The 16,602-nt window shown below is 45.3% G+C and overlaps 1 protein-coding gene across 4 annotated transcripts in view; it reads right to left on the bottom strand.

Moving 5' to 3' along the window:
* The window catches only part of RAB30 (RAB30, member RAS oncogene family), a 66,396-nt gene that overhangs the window by 16,225 nt on the left and 33,569 nt on the right, over window positions 1–16,602 (bottom strand). For 3 of the 4 annotated variants that reach the window (XM_020808170.3, XM_072993504.2, XM_020808171.3), the window contains exon 2: window positions 3,297–3,397. In XM_020808170.3, the coding sequence (XP_020663829.1) occupies window positions 3,297–3,389 (93 nt within the window). In that variant the 5' untranslated portion in view covers window positions 3,390–3,397. Of the gene's footprint in view, window positions 1–3,296; window positions 3,398–3,537; window positions 3,827–16,602 lie in introns of those variants that run through there. The other variant, XM_020808172.3, reaches the window with a different exon arrangement.

The raw sequence follows: 16,602 nt of genomic DNA, 5'->3' as shown, positions 1-16,602 counted from the left end.
GCCATGGAAACTCACTGGTAAAACCACTCCTTAAATATCTCACTTACCTTGAAAGCCATGTTAGGGTCTCTGTAAGTTGGTTCTACATCACCTTGCTAACAAAGGTCCACATAGTCAAAGCTATGGTTTTTCCAGTACTGATGTATGGAAGTGAGAGCTGGACCATAAAGAAAGCAGACCGCCGAAGAATTGATGCTTTTGAATTGTGGTGCTGGAGGAGGCTCTTGACAGTCCCCTGGACTACAAGGAGAACAAACCTATCTGTTCTGAAAGAAATCAACCCTGAGTGCTCACCGGAAGGACAGATCCTGAAGCTGAGGCTCCAATCCTTTGGCCATATCATGAAAAGAGAAGATCCCTGGAAAAGACCCTGATGTTGGGAAAGTGTGAAGGCAAGAGGAGAAGGGGACGACAGAGGACGAGATGGCTGGACAGTGTCATCGAAGCGATCAACATGAATTTGACCAAACTGTGGTAGGCAGTGGAAGACAGGAGGACCTGGTGTGCTCTGGTCCATGGGGTCACGAAGAGTCGGACACAACTTAACAACAACAACAACAACAACAACCAAGTTGGTTCTGGCTTGACAGCACAGAATGCGCGCACGCACGCACGCACACACGCACGCACACACACACACACACACACACACACACACACACACACACTTCCATGGTACAGTGCTGGTTTCTCCATGAATGCAAGTGAGGTACTGCCCTACCTCAGGCTGCCCGACCTATTCTGCTCTTGCCCGCCTCCTTATCAAAGGCAGAAGGACTCTGTGTGGGATGTAGGTGTGGATGCTTCCCTGCCTACCTGGCTTCCTTTGTGTGCCCATGAGAAAATATGCCAACTTGACAGCATGTAACAACAGCAACAACCATTAAAGGACAATCCATTAAAACAGTTACATTGAAAAAGCAACTTAAAACACACAACAAAAAGTAACTTAGAAGGAAACACAGCATCACTTGCCAAAAGGTTGTCTGATGAAAAGGTATTAAGTTTGACAGAAGGTGGACAATCCCTCACTAGAATGTCACAGGATTGGGTCTGGACATTTGACACTTGCTTGAATGAACCATTATAGCCATGCAGTACAGGCCAGGATAGAGGTCGCCTTAAGGTGAAGAAAGCAATCTGCACCAAAAACTGAACATTGGCTTTGAGAATACTGTACACTTTGTACAGTGCTGTGCATTGATTTTTAGAAGGTTGGTTCAGATATTTGAAAAGAACAACAGAGGAGCATTTGAAATGCTGATTTATTCCTGAATGATGACTGTCTTCGATCAAGCGACTGACCAATGAAGGAACCCCAAAGGGAATGAATAATGACAGAAAAATCACAAAACTTGTACAATACAAAAGGCTAGAACACTTAATAATGTTCTGAGAAACAGAAAGTGCAAGGTGTTCCAACTAATCGGTGAAGATAAAATGAATGGCCATAGACGTGCAGTGGAGGAACAGAACATGTTGGCTGAACAATGACTTGGGAGACATCGTTCCTCAGGCCCGCCACGAGAGCCTCCAAGCTCTGATAGGAAAAGAGGCAAAAGCAAGGCCGTTCTTGACTAGAGAAAGAATGAGATGAAAGAGCCCTATGTGGGCAACACCATCCGTTGGGGGCCATTCAGATCGATGTGCTGACACACCACTGGGAAGCAGGACACCCACCTCCAATTTCAAAGGGACCCCCAGAAGATGGAGGAGTGGCTGCTTCTCTCTCGGATACTGCTTGTATCTCATCAGAAGACATCTGCTGATGGGACAAGCTCGGCAAGTTGCCCCCATCCCCAGAGTAAGCCCCCAAATGAAACAAAGCCATATGGCAACCCTGTCCTCTTGGACCTTATACAATTCAACCCAGCTGCCCATCTTGCCAGCGTTTACAACAAAAATAAACCAACAGAACAGAAGAAAACAAAGGCCTCCTCCGGGGGATGCTTGCAAAACAAACAGATATGTTAGAAGGCAAACTTTCATGGCTAACAATCCAATTATTCGGATGTGAGAAGAAATGTGAAGGAGTATAGTGGTGACAGCAACCACGAAATTAAAAGACGCCTGCTTCTTGGGAAGAAGGTAATGACAAACTTAGATAGCATCTTAAAAAACAGAGACATCACCTTGCCAACAAGAGTCCGAATAGTCAAAAAACTATGGTTTTTCCAGTAGCGATGTATGGAAGTGAGAGCTGGACCATAAAGAAGGCTGACCGCCAAAGAATTGATGCTTTTGAATTGTGGTGCTGGAGGAGGCTCTTGAGAGTCCCCTGGACTGCAAGGAGAACATACCTATCCATTATGAAGGAAATCAACCCTGAGTGTTCACTGGAAGGACAGATCCTAAAGCTGAGGCTCCAATCCTTTGCCCATCTCATGAGAAGAGAAGGCTCCCTGGAAAAGACCCTGATGTTGGGAAAGAGTGAAGGCAAGAGGAGAAGGGGACGACAGAGGGCAAGAGGGTTGGACAGGGTCATCGAAACTACGATCATGAATTTGACCCAACTCCGGGAGGCAGTGGAAGTGCTCTGGTCCATGGGGTCACGAAGAGTCCGACATGACTTAACGACTAAACAACAACAACAACACAGTGGATTGCCCCCCCCAAAAAATATGGCACTGTATTAGTTGGAAAGGTGCGACAGGCATCTTTTGTTTATTTCCTTGTTGTTGTTGTTGTTGTTGTTGTTGTTGTTGTTGTTGTTGTTGTTGTTGTTGTTGTTGTTGTTGTTGTTGTTGTTGTTGTTGTTGTGTGCTGTCATGTTGCCTCCAATTTACAGCCACCCTGTAAATTGGAGGAAACCCTACGAACGAGAGGTTTCCAAAAGCGCCTGTCCTCAACTGCCCTGCTCAGCTCTTGTAAACTCAACCCTGTGGCTTCCTTCAGGGAGTCAGTCCATCTCCTATTTGCTCTTCCTCTCTTCCTGCTGCCTTCCACTTTTCCCAGCATTATTGTCTTCCAGAGACCCTGCCTTCTCATGATGTGCCCAAGGAACGGACTACCACACCCACCCCCTGGGATCATTTTGAAGGGCAGGTCATCATAATCCTGGCAATAGTAACATCCTTACACACCTCACACGTAGGTTGCCAAGCTGCCTGTGTTTTATATTATGGCACGATTCTGCCTCCTGCCAATATATGACTCAGGTTCTGCCAGGCCCCAGCACCCTCCTCTAGAAAACTACAAGAGGCATACAGATCTGGTACATGCACATCACACCCTGCCCGGTTTTGTCAAAATTCTGCTCTGTAAGTTTTTAAGAAGCTCTTCGGCTACATTCTTACCTGAGTGAACCGTCGAACCAAGCAGGTCTTCCCTACGCCGGCGTTCCCAATTAAAACTATTTTGAAGAGAAAGTCATAATCTTCCATACTCATTTACGCAGCTGCAAGGGAGAGAGAAGTAAAATCAGTCAAGCGGCTTTGCCTTGCTAGTGAAAGGAATATACAGTTGCCAGGGTTAAAGGATCAGAAGTAAAATGCTCTGGAGAGAGACTCAATGGCCTGATGACTTATATTTAATTACCAGCAGACTTTGCTCTTCCAGGTATTCCGGACAAAGATCACTGCCACTGGGACACCGGAAATTTCTTGTTAGGCGTATAATTCTGAATAAAGAACTCAGAACATTCCTGAATTCCTGTCCAAAACTTGCTCTTTTGGACTATATCTTGCAGAATCTTACACACACACACAATCCCCCCCAATAAGGTCACTAGTCACTGGCTGGTGGATTCAGGAAGTCCAAAAGAACTCCTGGATCTCAGGTCATGATGTCTTTCCCAGCAGCAATAATATTGATTCCCCCCCTCCCCCCGGCCATTACATGAATTACATGATCCAGGAAGAAATCTAGCACAGAAGCAATGCAGTGGTAAATACTGTATTGAAATGCAGATGCATTGTGATGGGCCCCTTGGCACGCACGCACGCACCCACGCACACGCACGCACCCACGCACACGCACGCACGCACACACACACACACACACACACACACACACACACACAAAGAGGCTCCAGGATTACATGCAGTTATAAACAAACCAATCCTAGCCAGCAGTCCCTCTCTAGCAGGAGCAGATCTTTTGGAAAGTGAATAGGTCTTAATTGCTCGTTCAAAGCCAAGCTACCCAAAAATACTTTGCACAACAACAGGGGGCAGCTCACAGTCATAACAATCCTTGACAGCTGAGAAAATTCACTGATCTACTGGACCCTGGTGAGGACTGCAGCCTAGGTCAGGGGGAGCAGAGAAACTTGAGAGAGATCTTAGAATGATGCCACCACCTGTACAAATAAAAAACGTGTGCTGTTTTGTGACACAAGGAGCTTCAACTCCACAACATTACTAGTTTCAAGAGACATCCCAACATTTATGATGGCCCCCTCATATGTACCATGAGAAGATAAGGATCCTCTCCTCCCCCCTCTCCACATATTTATCAGATGGGGCTATTCCAGATCCCAGAAAGTGGGGGTATATACACATGGCTGTACAAATACAGTGGTGCCTCGCTTGACAATGTTAATTCGTTCCAGCGAAATCGCTGTAGAGCGAAAACATCATAAAGCAAAATAAAAAAGCCCACTGAAATGCATTGAAACCCGTTCAATGCGTTCCAATGGGCTGAAAACTCACCGTCCAGCGAAGATCCTCCATAGGAGCGGCCATTTTCGGGTGCCTGTATAGCGAAAAATGCCTCCTAAAAACAGTGGGGAGCCATTTTGTACACCCAGCAGCCATTCTGAATCCTGACAATCAGCTGTTTTTAGATCATCGTAATGCGACAACCGGTTCCCAAGGCAGGGAACTGATCATCGTGAAGTGGATTTTTCCCATTTAAACCATCATTTTGCGATCGCTTTTGCGATCGCAAAAACCTAATCCTCAAATGATTTCCTCGTTAAGTGAGGCAATCGTTAAGCGAGGCACCACTGTAAAATAGTCTTGATGCGGAGAAAAGCATCAATCGTATAACTGTGACAATAATGGGATCTTTAGTCCAGCCAAATAGCCTTTCACCTTGTTGGTTTCAATAGTCCTTTAAGGATACTGAATTATAGATGCTGGTGTACCCAAATTTGGGTGTTCAGTTCCCTTTGGACTGCTTTGAGGTATACGAACCCTACCAAATCTCTGTCTGTGGCTCCTGGATTTCACTCAGCTTTCTTGTCTTTAATTGCTGCCGGCCCACAGAGTGGTTGGAAGACGGCCTTTGGGTTTCCGCTTCTTAAACACAGGAAGTTAATTTGATATCTTAGAATGGAAGAAGAGCAGTAGTGATGGTGACCAAAAGGTCGATTTGGCCAGCCTCCTGCTTCCTGCAGTGAGCCAGCCAAACATCTCTGGCAGAGCAAGGCAGGAAGGCAACAGGGTTCTCCTGCATGTGCTCCCCCACAATATAATATTTAGAGGCAGACTGTTTCAGAGCTTGGAAATCAAACTACTTGAACAACAACTGGCAGTACTGGTGGCGGTCCATAAGGCAACGCTTCCAAACTCTGTACTGCTTCTCCAAATGCATTTGTGCCATGTGTACTCTTCAAGGGAAATATCAAACCATTCCATGGCACCTCTAAGATTAACACATTTTGTTTAGCATAAGCCCACTTCTTTGGATAAAACTGGACTACAGTCCACAAAAGCTTATAGCCAACTGAAATGTGGCGGCCTAAAGGTGTCATGGATGGATGGAGGGAGGGAGAGAGGGATGGATGGAGGTTATTCCAATGCCCATCATTTTCCACTTGCTTCCACTGAAACCTGTTTCCCACCTTACTGCCCATTTACCCAATAGTATGTATCTGCTTCTGTGTTTTGCAGCTTTTCATCCACTTGTATGACTTCCCTCTGTTTCTTATCCACAAACTTGTCAACCTCACTACTCATTCCTGATGCCTGATCATTCATGAATAGATAGCAATGGCTACTAGTCCTCAATGTTATACGATTTGTCCAGAGCATGGGTAGAAATGGGCTACACTAGTGGTGTTTAAGAATCTTAGAATCACAGAGATGGAAGGAACACCAAGGATCATGGAATCTGACTACCATTACTCCAGTAAATGTTGGAAATCCATAGCTAAAACCTCCTGCACAGTCATCAAATCTCTGTTTAAAAACATCCACACTATCACCTTGTCCAGTAATCTATTCCACTGACAAAGTGCTTGGCTGTCAGAAGTTCTTTCCAGTCTTTAACCCAGAACAATACCTTTCCTGCAATTTTAGCCCATCTAGAGTCCCATAAAACAATCTGGAACTAAACAACCTTCCAAGTGACAGTCCCTCAAATATTTGAAAATAGCTAACATCACTTCTCAATCTCTACCTCTCCAAGCTAAATACAGACAGCCCCCTCAACCATTCCTCACTGGACTTGGTCTCCAGACCCTTCATCATCTTGGCCACATTCTTCCATGTACATTACAGCTTCCCAAACATTTTCCTGGTGTCTAAAACTGGACATAATAATCTACATAAAGTCTTGCTTCTTGAAAAACACTACCCCTTTAAGAAAGAATGAGGTTTTCAAAGACAAACACGAGCTAATCAACTCCAGTAAACAAGACTGAATTACTACTGAAGAAGATGCTCATAGATATAGACTGATGTAGCAATACTCTGCATCGACAGCGACAAACAGGATACCATTGAGTGATAAATCCAAAATAGTAGGAAGGATTGATAAGCCCATAGAATCCTGAGCCTTTGAACCTTGGGCTTAATCTGCATGACATGACATGAGAGATCATAAACAGATCTGCAATGACTTAATCAACAACAAAAGCAATGAGCTCAAGATATTCTCCATAATGAGGTCCCATATTCTATCCCCTGCTAGTCAGTCCTGCAAAAGGAAACTCATTATCGTTTGCTCTTTTTTAATGTAGAAATGAATCTTTCCTATCGTGAGTGGGTGGTCTTTCCCCTGGCAAACCACCTGGAGAAACAAACACATACGCAACACCAAAAGCGCAAACAAATAAGGCCATCAACACACCAAGCTTTCCATATGCCAATTGCCTTGGTCACCCATAAACAATCTCAGAACGCTTCCAGCCCAAACGGTAGCTGAAACTCCTTCCCTTCACTCAACACCCTTAGCTTTGGAAGGCACAAGACATGTCCTAGCAGGAGGCAGGCTTGTTTTCTGCATTACTTGAAACAAACTGCAATATTGGCAATTTTTACGGCAGTGTACTTTCAAAGTACAAAGGGGTAATGCTGCATTTTCATAAATGCATGAACACATACCAAGGGCACATGCCAAGAATTAATCTGCCAGAGCTCCCCTGCCACATATCCAACAAACGGGCAAGGTGCTCTCATAGATTACAATCTGCTTCTTCAGATGCATGGATTCAAGTGGACTGTAATTTATCAAAGCTGGTGGTAAAATAATACCAGGTGCATTTACGTTGACTGCCAGTCTGCTTCCAGGAAAAATTCAAGGTAGTTATGTTGATATCCAAAGCCCCTAAAAATGATTTATGACCTTGCTATCTGTTTGGGAGCCTCTCCCTCAGAATGACCTCCCCTCCCAACCACAACTCCCAATCTGGGTTGTTATGGGGGAGCTGCTCCGAAGACGCACATATGGGCCCCTTCCCTCCTTGACTTCAGCTAAACAGCGAAAACTTCACTGTTCACATATGGCCCTTCCTTTTTAATTTTTTTTTTAAATTAATTTTTCATAATATAAAAACAAATAAACAAATACCGCTACATAACCACTTACAAATAATTCAAGTAATAAAAAAGAAAAACAACAAAAACACAGATTTATAACATTTATCTACAATACTGTTCTCCCCTCCCCACTCGGGACTGTTTACTTTATTTACTTCTTTATTTATATTATTTCTTTATTTAAAATATTTTTATCCCACCTTTCTCCTTAAAAAGACCTATACTTGGTATCATCCAATCTCTCTCCAAAAATATAATGATTCTTCATGAGGGAAGGCTAAAAATTAGTTCCATGTTTATTTAAAATCATTACAGTGGTGCCTCGCTTAACGATTGCTTCGTACAACGAAAAATTCACTTAACGATGGCTTTTTTGGAGTGATCTTGTGCTTCACTTAACGATTTTCCCTATGGGTGATTTTCACTTAACGATTTCGGGACCATGCTTCACTTAACGATGACAGTTTTAGGTCCCCTTGTTTCGCTTAACGTTTTTTTTTACAGCCCCATTTTTGCTATTTTAAAAATATTCTAAAATGTTTAAAAAATGTTTAAAATGCTTGGAATCGTTAGTGCACCTAATAAAACCTTCGTTAACTTAATTTGGCTTTGTTCTGAGTCTTTTTGAATTTTTTGTGAATTTTATCCCCCATTGAAATAGGCTTCAATGCATTTCAATGGGTTTCGCTTAACGTTTTTTCCTATGGGGATTTTCGCTTAAGGATGGTAATCTGTTCCATTTGGAACGGATTATCCGGTTTTCAATGCATCTCTATGGGAAACGGTGTTTCGCTTAACAATGTTTTCACATAGCGATGGTTTTTTGGAACCAATTAAAATCGTTAAGCGAAGCACCACTGTACTATTCTATATTCCTGTACTTATCTTACTTTCACATGTTAATTTATCATTAATGGCCATATTCCACATTTCTTTATACTGTACCATTCTTCCATTTTAAGTTGGTTATTATTTTTCTAATTCTTTCCACAAATTAACCTTGCTACAGTCACCATAATAATAATCCATTCTTTTTCTTCCCACTTTTGTTGTTGTTTAGTCATTAAGTCATGTCCGACTCTTCGTGACCTCATAGACCAGAGCACTCCAGGCCCTCCTGTCTTCCACTGCCTCCCAGAGTTGGGTCAAATTCATGTTGGTTGCTTCGATGACACTGTCCAACCATCTCGTCCTCTGTCGTCTCCTTCTCATCTTGCCTTCACACTTTCCCAACATCACGGTCTTTTCCAGGGAGATGGCCCAAGTATTGGAGCCTCAGCTTCAGGATCTGTCCTTCCAGTGAGCACTCAGGGTTGATTTCCTTCAGAACGGATAAGTTTGTTCTCCTTGCAGTCCAGGGGACTCTCAAGAGCCTCATCCAGCCCCACAATTCAAAAGCATCAATTCTTCGGCAGTCAGCCTTCTTTATGGTCCAGCTCTCACTTCCATACATCGCTACTGGAAAAACTGGAAGCTTTGACTACGTATGTAGACCAGGATTAATTTTGTCGCTTTGATTACTGACATCTCATTCTTTGTGGAATAATTATCTCTGTTCTGCTGCCATATTTTGTATAACTTATTATAGATAGATTTGGGTTTCTTTTATTTGGTTGTTGTGGGTTTTTCGGGCTCTTTGGCCGTGTTCTGAAGTTTGTTCTTCCTAACGTTTCGCCAGTCTCTGTGGCCGGCATCTTCAGAGGACAGCACTCTGTGAGCATTCACCCAGAGCACAGAGTGCTGTCCTCTGAAGATGCCGGCCACAGAGACTGGCGAAACGTTAGGAAGAACAAACTTCAGAACACGGCCAAAGAGCCCGAAAAACCCACAACAACCATTAGATCCCAGCCCTGAAAGCCTTCGCGGATACATTTATTTGTTGTTTTCATTTTGATTATTAAGGAATTTTATGTCGCGATATTATAAACCACCCAATGTAGTGAGTGGCCTGGCCACAATGTTGAGGGCCACAAGACCACTTAGTTTTGTTCTACTCTACTGAAACAGACTAACAAGGGGTACATTTTTTAAAAACTGCAACCCGTGCGTGATCTCAACCCCATAAACATTTAGCACAGCGACCATCTGTATAGATTTGTCTCGGGCATCTCTCGTGTAAAGGGTGGTCCCTCCCTCCCTCCCAGACCACAACTGCTTCTGGCTCTCTCCCCTCCCTCTTCTGTCCATCCTCCAGACGTGCACAACCGCATGTCCTGCACTGTGTCAGGGCCACGGAGATAAGGAAGAACTTCTGCCCCTCTCCGAGCAGACACATGACAGGGAAAAGCTCACGAGGAGTGGAATACTAGGGAGAAAAACAAATCGGCTGGCGGGAGCCCAAAGCCAAAAGGAAAGAGAAGCCAAATGGTTTCTGGATTTGAGATAGGGAAAAGCAAGCAAGGACGTCACCTCTCTGGAGCCTAAATATTTACTGGAATCTTTTGGGTTGCTGGAGATGCACTTTTGGCCTCTGGAATGTGACGGCCAGGCTTGTAAAAATGTTCAGAAATGGCAAGAACCCTCACCCCACCAACCACCCCAAACAAAGGTTTCCAGAGGCCCAGGGCAAATGGTGAAAGCAAAGGCCCTTTGATCCCATTGAAACGTTATTGTGCGCTGCATACTGATGAAGAGGCTGGACTCTGAGCCACAGAGAAAGAATAGGACCTGCACCTTAAGAAACTGGCGCATCGAAGAAGGAGGCACAAGAGACCGAGGGACTTCTCAAATCTGGTGTGCCCCAGACGTGCTCCCTAGACAGAGGGGCTCCAGAGGCTCGGCACCGCTTGAGAGTCCAACACACCCACCCCACCTCTCAGTTTCATAAATCAGAAGCATGGCATTAGTGGGGGAATTTTAGAATTTGTGGTGCAAAAGAAGTCACTTCCCCATATCAATGCAAACCCAGAAACTAGGTAGGTAGGTAGGTAGGTAGGCAGGCAGGCAGGCAGGCAGGCAGGCAGGCAGGCAGGCAGGCAGGCAGGCAGGCAGGCAGGCAGGCAGGCAGGCAGGAAGGAAGGAAGGAAGGAAGGAAGGAAGGAAGGAAGGAAGGAAGGAAGGAAGGAAGGAAGGAAGGAAGGAAGGAAGGAAGAATGTAAGCTACCAAAGGCCGCTGTTGTAAGCTAGTGTTGAGTAGCAGTAGTAGTTTTATTCATATGCCGCATTTCTCCCAACAAAGGAGCCAAAGCGGCTCACAACATTAAAATTCATACAATTTTAAAACATAGTCAGTTAAATATTAAAAGATAAATTAAACAATATATGATTTAAAATACAATTAAAAGATTAAAACATGAAAAAGATTCAAATTACCTGCTAAAATGGGGTTCAGGGATTCAGTTATAACTGTTAAAAGCCTGCCGGAAGAGATGGGTCTTTAGCTTTTTTTTCGAAAGGATAAAAGGCAAAGGGCCCTCCTGATCTCCCCCGAGGGAGAACGTTCCATAGCCTGGGAGCTGCCATCGAGAAGGCCCTCCTGTCCCGTCTGTCCCCATCAGCTCTGCTTGTCCTGGCAATGGGACCAAGAGGAGGGCCTCCTCTGCTGATCTTAATCACCGAGAAGGGAGATACGGTCCTTCGGGTAGCCTGGACCCAAGCTGTAGAGGGCTTTATAGGTAATGACTAGCACTTTGAATTGGGCCTGGGAACAGACTGGTAGACCATGCAGTTCTTGTAACAGGTGGGTTATATGCCCCCTGTAGCTGGCTCCAGTCAGTAAGTAGTCGGGCTGCAGAATTTTGCACCAGCTGAAGTTTCCGAACCGTCTTCAAAGGCAGCCCCACATAGAGCGCATTACAGTAATCCTAACTGAGTGTAACTAAGGCATGTGTCACTATAGCCAGATCCAACATCTTAAGGAACAGGTGCAGCTGGCGCACCAGCTTTAGCTGTCTTAAGAAAAGCCAAGCTGTGTTGCGTACACCTTTCCAGAAATTCATTATTTTGCTTTTCTACTCATATGATTAGGAAGAGAAGCGAAACTTCACATACTAGCAACTGCAAGTCCAGCTCAGCGTATAAGCATCTCTAGCGACATGATCAACAGCCATATGGACCAGCCAATAGCTGTTACTTTTTTTGGAGGAAAACATACATAGTATTGCTTGCCAAATACAAATACTGAATTCTGTAGTAGCATTTGTACAAGCATTACAGTGGCCATGTTGGCTGGGAGGAGCGGGTTCCCAAAAAAACTTAATTTTTACATGATCTTGGGTACTGACCACACCCTAGGCAGCAGAGTCCTCTGGTATTACGACCCCAGTGCTTCTTGCAATTGTAATTGGTTGGATTCAGCAGACCCAACATCTGGCCACATCAGCTGTTAACAAGGCACAATACGACCCTCATGCTTTCTGCAGCTTCAGCATCACTGTCCCTACCCCAATAGTTCATGGCTCCTGACATCTGCCCACTGTTTGATCAGCCTTTCTCTGGGATACTGTCTAGACAAAGAAGTGGTATGTCTTCTTTTCGCACCCTAGGCATGACCAGGGAATGAATCAATGCGCCGTCCACGCCAGACGGCACAACGGAAAGAATATCTGCCCAGGAACAGCAATGCAAAGAGGCGGAGTTGAGAGCAGCCAGGCTGTCGCTCAGGCCAGAACATGAAGGGTGGAAAAAAGCCAGCATCGGAGTGTTTCAAGCCATTCTCTATGCCAAAGCCACTGACTTTTTCCAAAAGGAGAGAAGGGATGTAGGAGAAAAGGAGGGGGGGGAAAGGACTGAAGTTTTCAAATACAAATCTGACGCTAATTGGAACCGCATATCTGTGTAGAAAGCCAGCAAAACTGGCCTGAAAACTTCCCAGCTCGGAGTGGAGAAAAATATCTATCCTGCAGAACAGCGTTTTTGCACCTACATTAAATAAATGGTGTTTCGCACCTACAAATTTACAAATAAACATTTTGATTTTAACCTGTGTTTTACAGGCTCTCCATTCCTCTCCCCTAATCACTGCTTTCTTGCCTTAAAAATAAAAACAAGCTTGACCAGTCCCTTCCACCCGATGGTTTTGGCCAGGCTACAGACCTCGGAGAGGGGACATTTCCTGAAGCAGCACAAAACCACAGGGAACCATACTTTCAAATCCCAGAAATACAGTTTAGCCTCAATATAGAAGAGAGAGAGAGCCAGGTAAAAACTAAAACCACTCTGCCCTGTTTCACACAGAAAAAGAGGTCAGGAATATATTGGTTTTTACCAAAAATAAAAAATAAAAAAAATGCTGGAATGAGTGGCTTTTTCATAGCTTCGGACACCAGAAAAATGTGTCTGGAAATCTTGCGCGCACAGAGGTACACACTTTAGAGAGAGCCTTGCCAAGCAGCAGTCTCAACCCGGGTCTTCTGAATCTTAGTTTGACATGATGTCAACACTGGCTGGCCGGGTAGACCCATGTTCAAATCCCTGCTCAGCCTCAAACCTTTCTAGATGACCATCACACTCACTCAGCATACACACCATCAACCAACACACCATGTCCTCAACTGTTCAGAGAATGGGAAAAAAAATACAAGAATCCGTCCAAGACAGACAAAACATGTGATTCACAATCATCACATTTAGAATTGCTTGAGGCGTTGCATTGCTTACAGGGGACATGGCATATACAACAATCTTAGATCACACATCTTGTTTCATTAAATACTGAATGGGAGAAGAGATACAAAATTCAACTCCTCAGTCAGAAACCCACAGATGGAAATCTTTCAACGATCGATTCTTTCACTTGACACCATTTCTGGGAGAACCTAAGAGCTGATTCTCCTCCCCCACTTTTCCAACACATCTTGGACATCTTGCTCCCCGACTTAGCTATCTTGCCAATGGGCAGCTAACCCATCTTCCTCTCCTCTCTCTCCTTCCCCACCCAGTAAGAAAAGAGACAGAGGCAGCAGTATAAAACAAGGATTACCAATTCCAAACAGATGACATCTAGATCCCCAGTAAAATTACAGTAAGCGAACAGGGCAGGGCAATTGCATTTTTTTAAAAACACACACACAACGCTCAACTGGTTGTACCCTAGGTCATCCAGAACCCCACTTGCCCGTGTTCTTGGTCCCAATCCTCTGCACCTAAGAACGACCCATCTCAGCACTTGAGAATGGCAAGCACCCAAGAAGCCTGTGGATTTCACCCCTTACTTTTGCTCACAAGAGTTCTTCCCCTGCCCCAATAACTGGCACCCTTCCTTTGTCAGAAGGCAGATGCCATTCTACCTAACAAGAGCCTTGCCAGACACAAAGAGGCCAGGCAGATATAAACGTTGCCTGGACAGGATTTCTCATAGTCAAGGACATCAGAGATGGAATGTCTGCAGCTGCCCATTAACACAGTCTAGCCATTCACTTAGAACATTGAGATAGCAACTCCCGGTATTACAATATCTCTCAGCCTTGAAACCCAAGTGTAGCCTGGCCCTTCGGCTGTCTCTTTCTCTCCAAGCAAAAAGATGAACAGCCTTTCACTTACGAGGAAAGGCTACAGCATTTGGGGCTCTTGAGTCTAGAGAAAAGGCGCCTGAGAGGGGACATGACGGAGACGGATAAAATTATGCAGGGGATGGATCAAGGAGATAGAGGGAAGCTCTTTTCCCTCTCAAGCAATACCAGAACTAGGGGACATCCACTCCAATGGAGTGTTGCGAGAGTTAGAACAGACCAAAGAAAATCTTTCTTTACCCAGTGTGTTATTAGTCTGTGGAACTCCTTGCCACAGGATATTGGAATGGCATCTGGCCTAGATGCCTTGGAAAGGGGATTGGACAGATTTTTGGAGGAACAGTCCATCGCAGATGACAAGCCATGCTGGGGATGTATCATTTCCAGGCTTAAAAGGAAGGTACGTCAAAATGCCAGATGCAGGGGAGGTGTATCAAGAGACAGGTCTCTTGTTGTCTCGTGTGCTCCCAAAGGCATCTGGTGGGGCCACTGAGAGAGACAGGAAGCTGGACGAGAGGGATCCAGCAGGGCTGTTCTTATGTTCTTATGAAGTGCAAACTAAATACTGCAGTTTCCAAAAAGCAGAAATGCATACACAAGCACAAACATATGTACCCTGTTTCCCTGAAAATAAGACCTAACTGTGAGGGTTCATTGTTCGGGGCTTCCCGCTCTTCCCAAGAAGGAGTCGACACTGCTTTTTCTGCTGTCAACTTTTCTTTATTAACAGGAATAAAAGGAACTTCACTCTTAACTGGTATGTTTGCTTTGTTCTCTTGCCTTGCAACAGGCTCAGGCAAGGGTATCCAAGAAGTGTCAAAAACAGATTTAACTGGTTCAGAGTCCCAAGGTCCAACGGGGACCTCCCCCAACAACTTGTCCTTCGCTTCCCGGTCAAAGGGACTTAGCAGTGGGAGGGTTTCTTCATCTCCCATCCACCCCCACGTGGGGTCTCCTTCTCCTGGCGAGGTACTCCAGGGACCAGGTAGCAGCCCATCTTCTTCAGCTCCTCTATATGCCATGCTTGCCTGGCCGCCTTCTCCCTTTCACTCGCCTCTTTAGCCTCAGCCAGCTTCTTACGCCAGAGCTTGGCCTCCGTCTCCCCCCAGTAAGAAGGCTTTTGCATCAGGCCCTTCTTACGTCTCCTTTCGGCCTCCTCCCGAGGCACACGCACCTGTTCCCAACGCTTGGTCCAGGGATCCTCTATCCAGACCATCTCCCAACCACCTGGGATCTCATCCCGTTTTACCGTTATATATCCCAGCCCTCCTTCTTCCCTGTTTAACCCCTCCTCCTTTCTTCCCTCCAATTCTCCCTTATATGGCTCGGATGTCATTAACCCCTTAAGTGCTTCCTCCAAGTCACTGGTATCCACCGCACATGACACCTTTCCTTCCGTAGGTGCTCCTCCTGACTCCTGCGCGTCGGCCCCCTGTTCTGTCTTACTACCAGGGGAGGCGGGAGGGCTAGTCTGGGTCAGCTTGGACGTCTTTAAGAGAGTCGGCTCTACCAGAAAGACCCGGAGCCTCTGGTCTTTCCCTTCACATACCCCCCCCATCCGAGAGGGCCGCACTCTCTTCATCCTCACGCGCCCACGGGCCCTGCCGAGAAAAATAATCAACGTTAGCATGCGCTGACCCTTTTCTATACCTTACTGTGAAAGAGAAGGGTTGCAACGCCAGGTACCACCGGGTAAGCCGGGGATTGGTATCTTTCATACGCTCCAACCATTGCAGCGGCGCATGATCCGTCACCAAGTGAAAAGGAGCCCCTTGCAAATAATACCTTAGACTATGGGTGGCCCACTTGATGGCCAAGGCCTCTTTTTCTATAACTGCGTACCTTTGCTCTCTGGGTTTAAGCTTTCTACTTAGATAAAGGACAGGGTACTCCACATTTTCCCTAATTTGTGACAGTACCGCCCCCAGACCCCGATCTGAGGCATCTGTGTATAAAGTGAAGGGTACAGAGAAGTCCGGCGTGAACCGAGTGGGTAACTCACAAATAATGGTCTTAAGCATCTTAAAGGCCTTTTCTTGGTTCTCCTTCCAAATCACCCTATGCGGGGCCCTTTTTCTAGTAAGATCTGTTAATGGTGCCGCGATGGACGAAAACTGAGGTATAAATTGACGGTAGTAGCCCACCAGTCCCAAGAACTGTTGCACCTCTCTTTTAGTTTTGGGTCTATACCATTCTGAAATTTTGGTTACTTTCCCCTCTTGTGGTTGTATTTCTCCCTGTCCTACCCTGAAACCCAGGTACTCTACTTTGGGCAAACCTATCTTACATTTCTTGGGGTTCACAGTTAAACCCGCCTTTTTCAATTCCTGGAGTACCATCCTCAAGTGATGCAGATGCTCCTCCCAGGTTCTGCTGAAAATTATGATGTCATCGATGTAAGCGGCCGCACAATCTTGGATCGGTTCCAGCAACTTATCCATTAACCT

This window comes from Pogona vitticeps, chromosome 3 (assembly GCF_051106095.1).
Source record: "Pogona vitticeps strain Pit_001003342236 chromosome 3, PviZW2.1, whole genome shotgun sequence".
Classification (NCBI taxonomy): domain Eukaryota; kingdom Metazoa; phylum Chordata; class Lepidosauria; order Squamata; family Agamidae; genus Pogona; species Pogona vitticeps.
The sequence above is the reverse complement of the archived record's forward strand: the minus strand, read 5'-3'. Positions and strand labels throughout refer to the sequence as shown.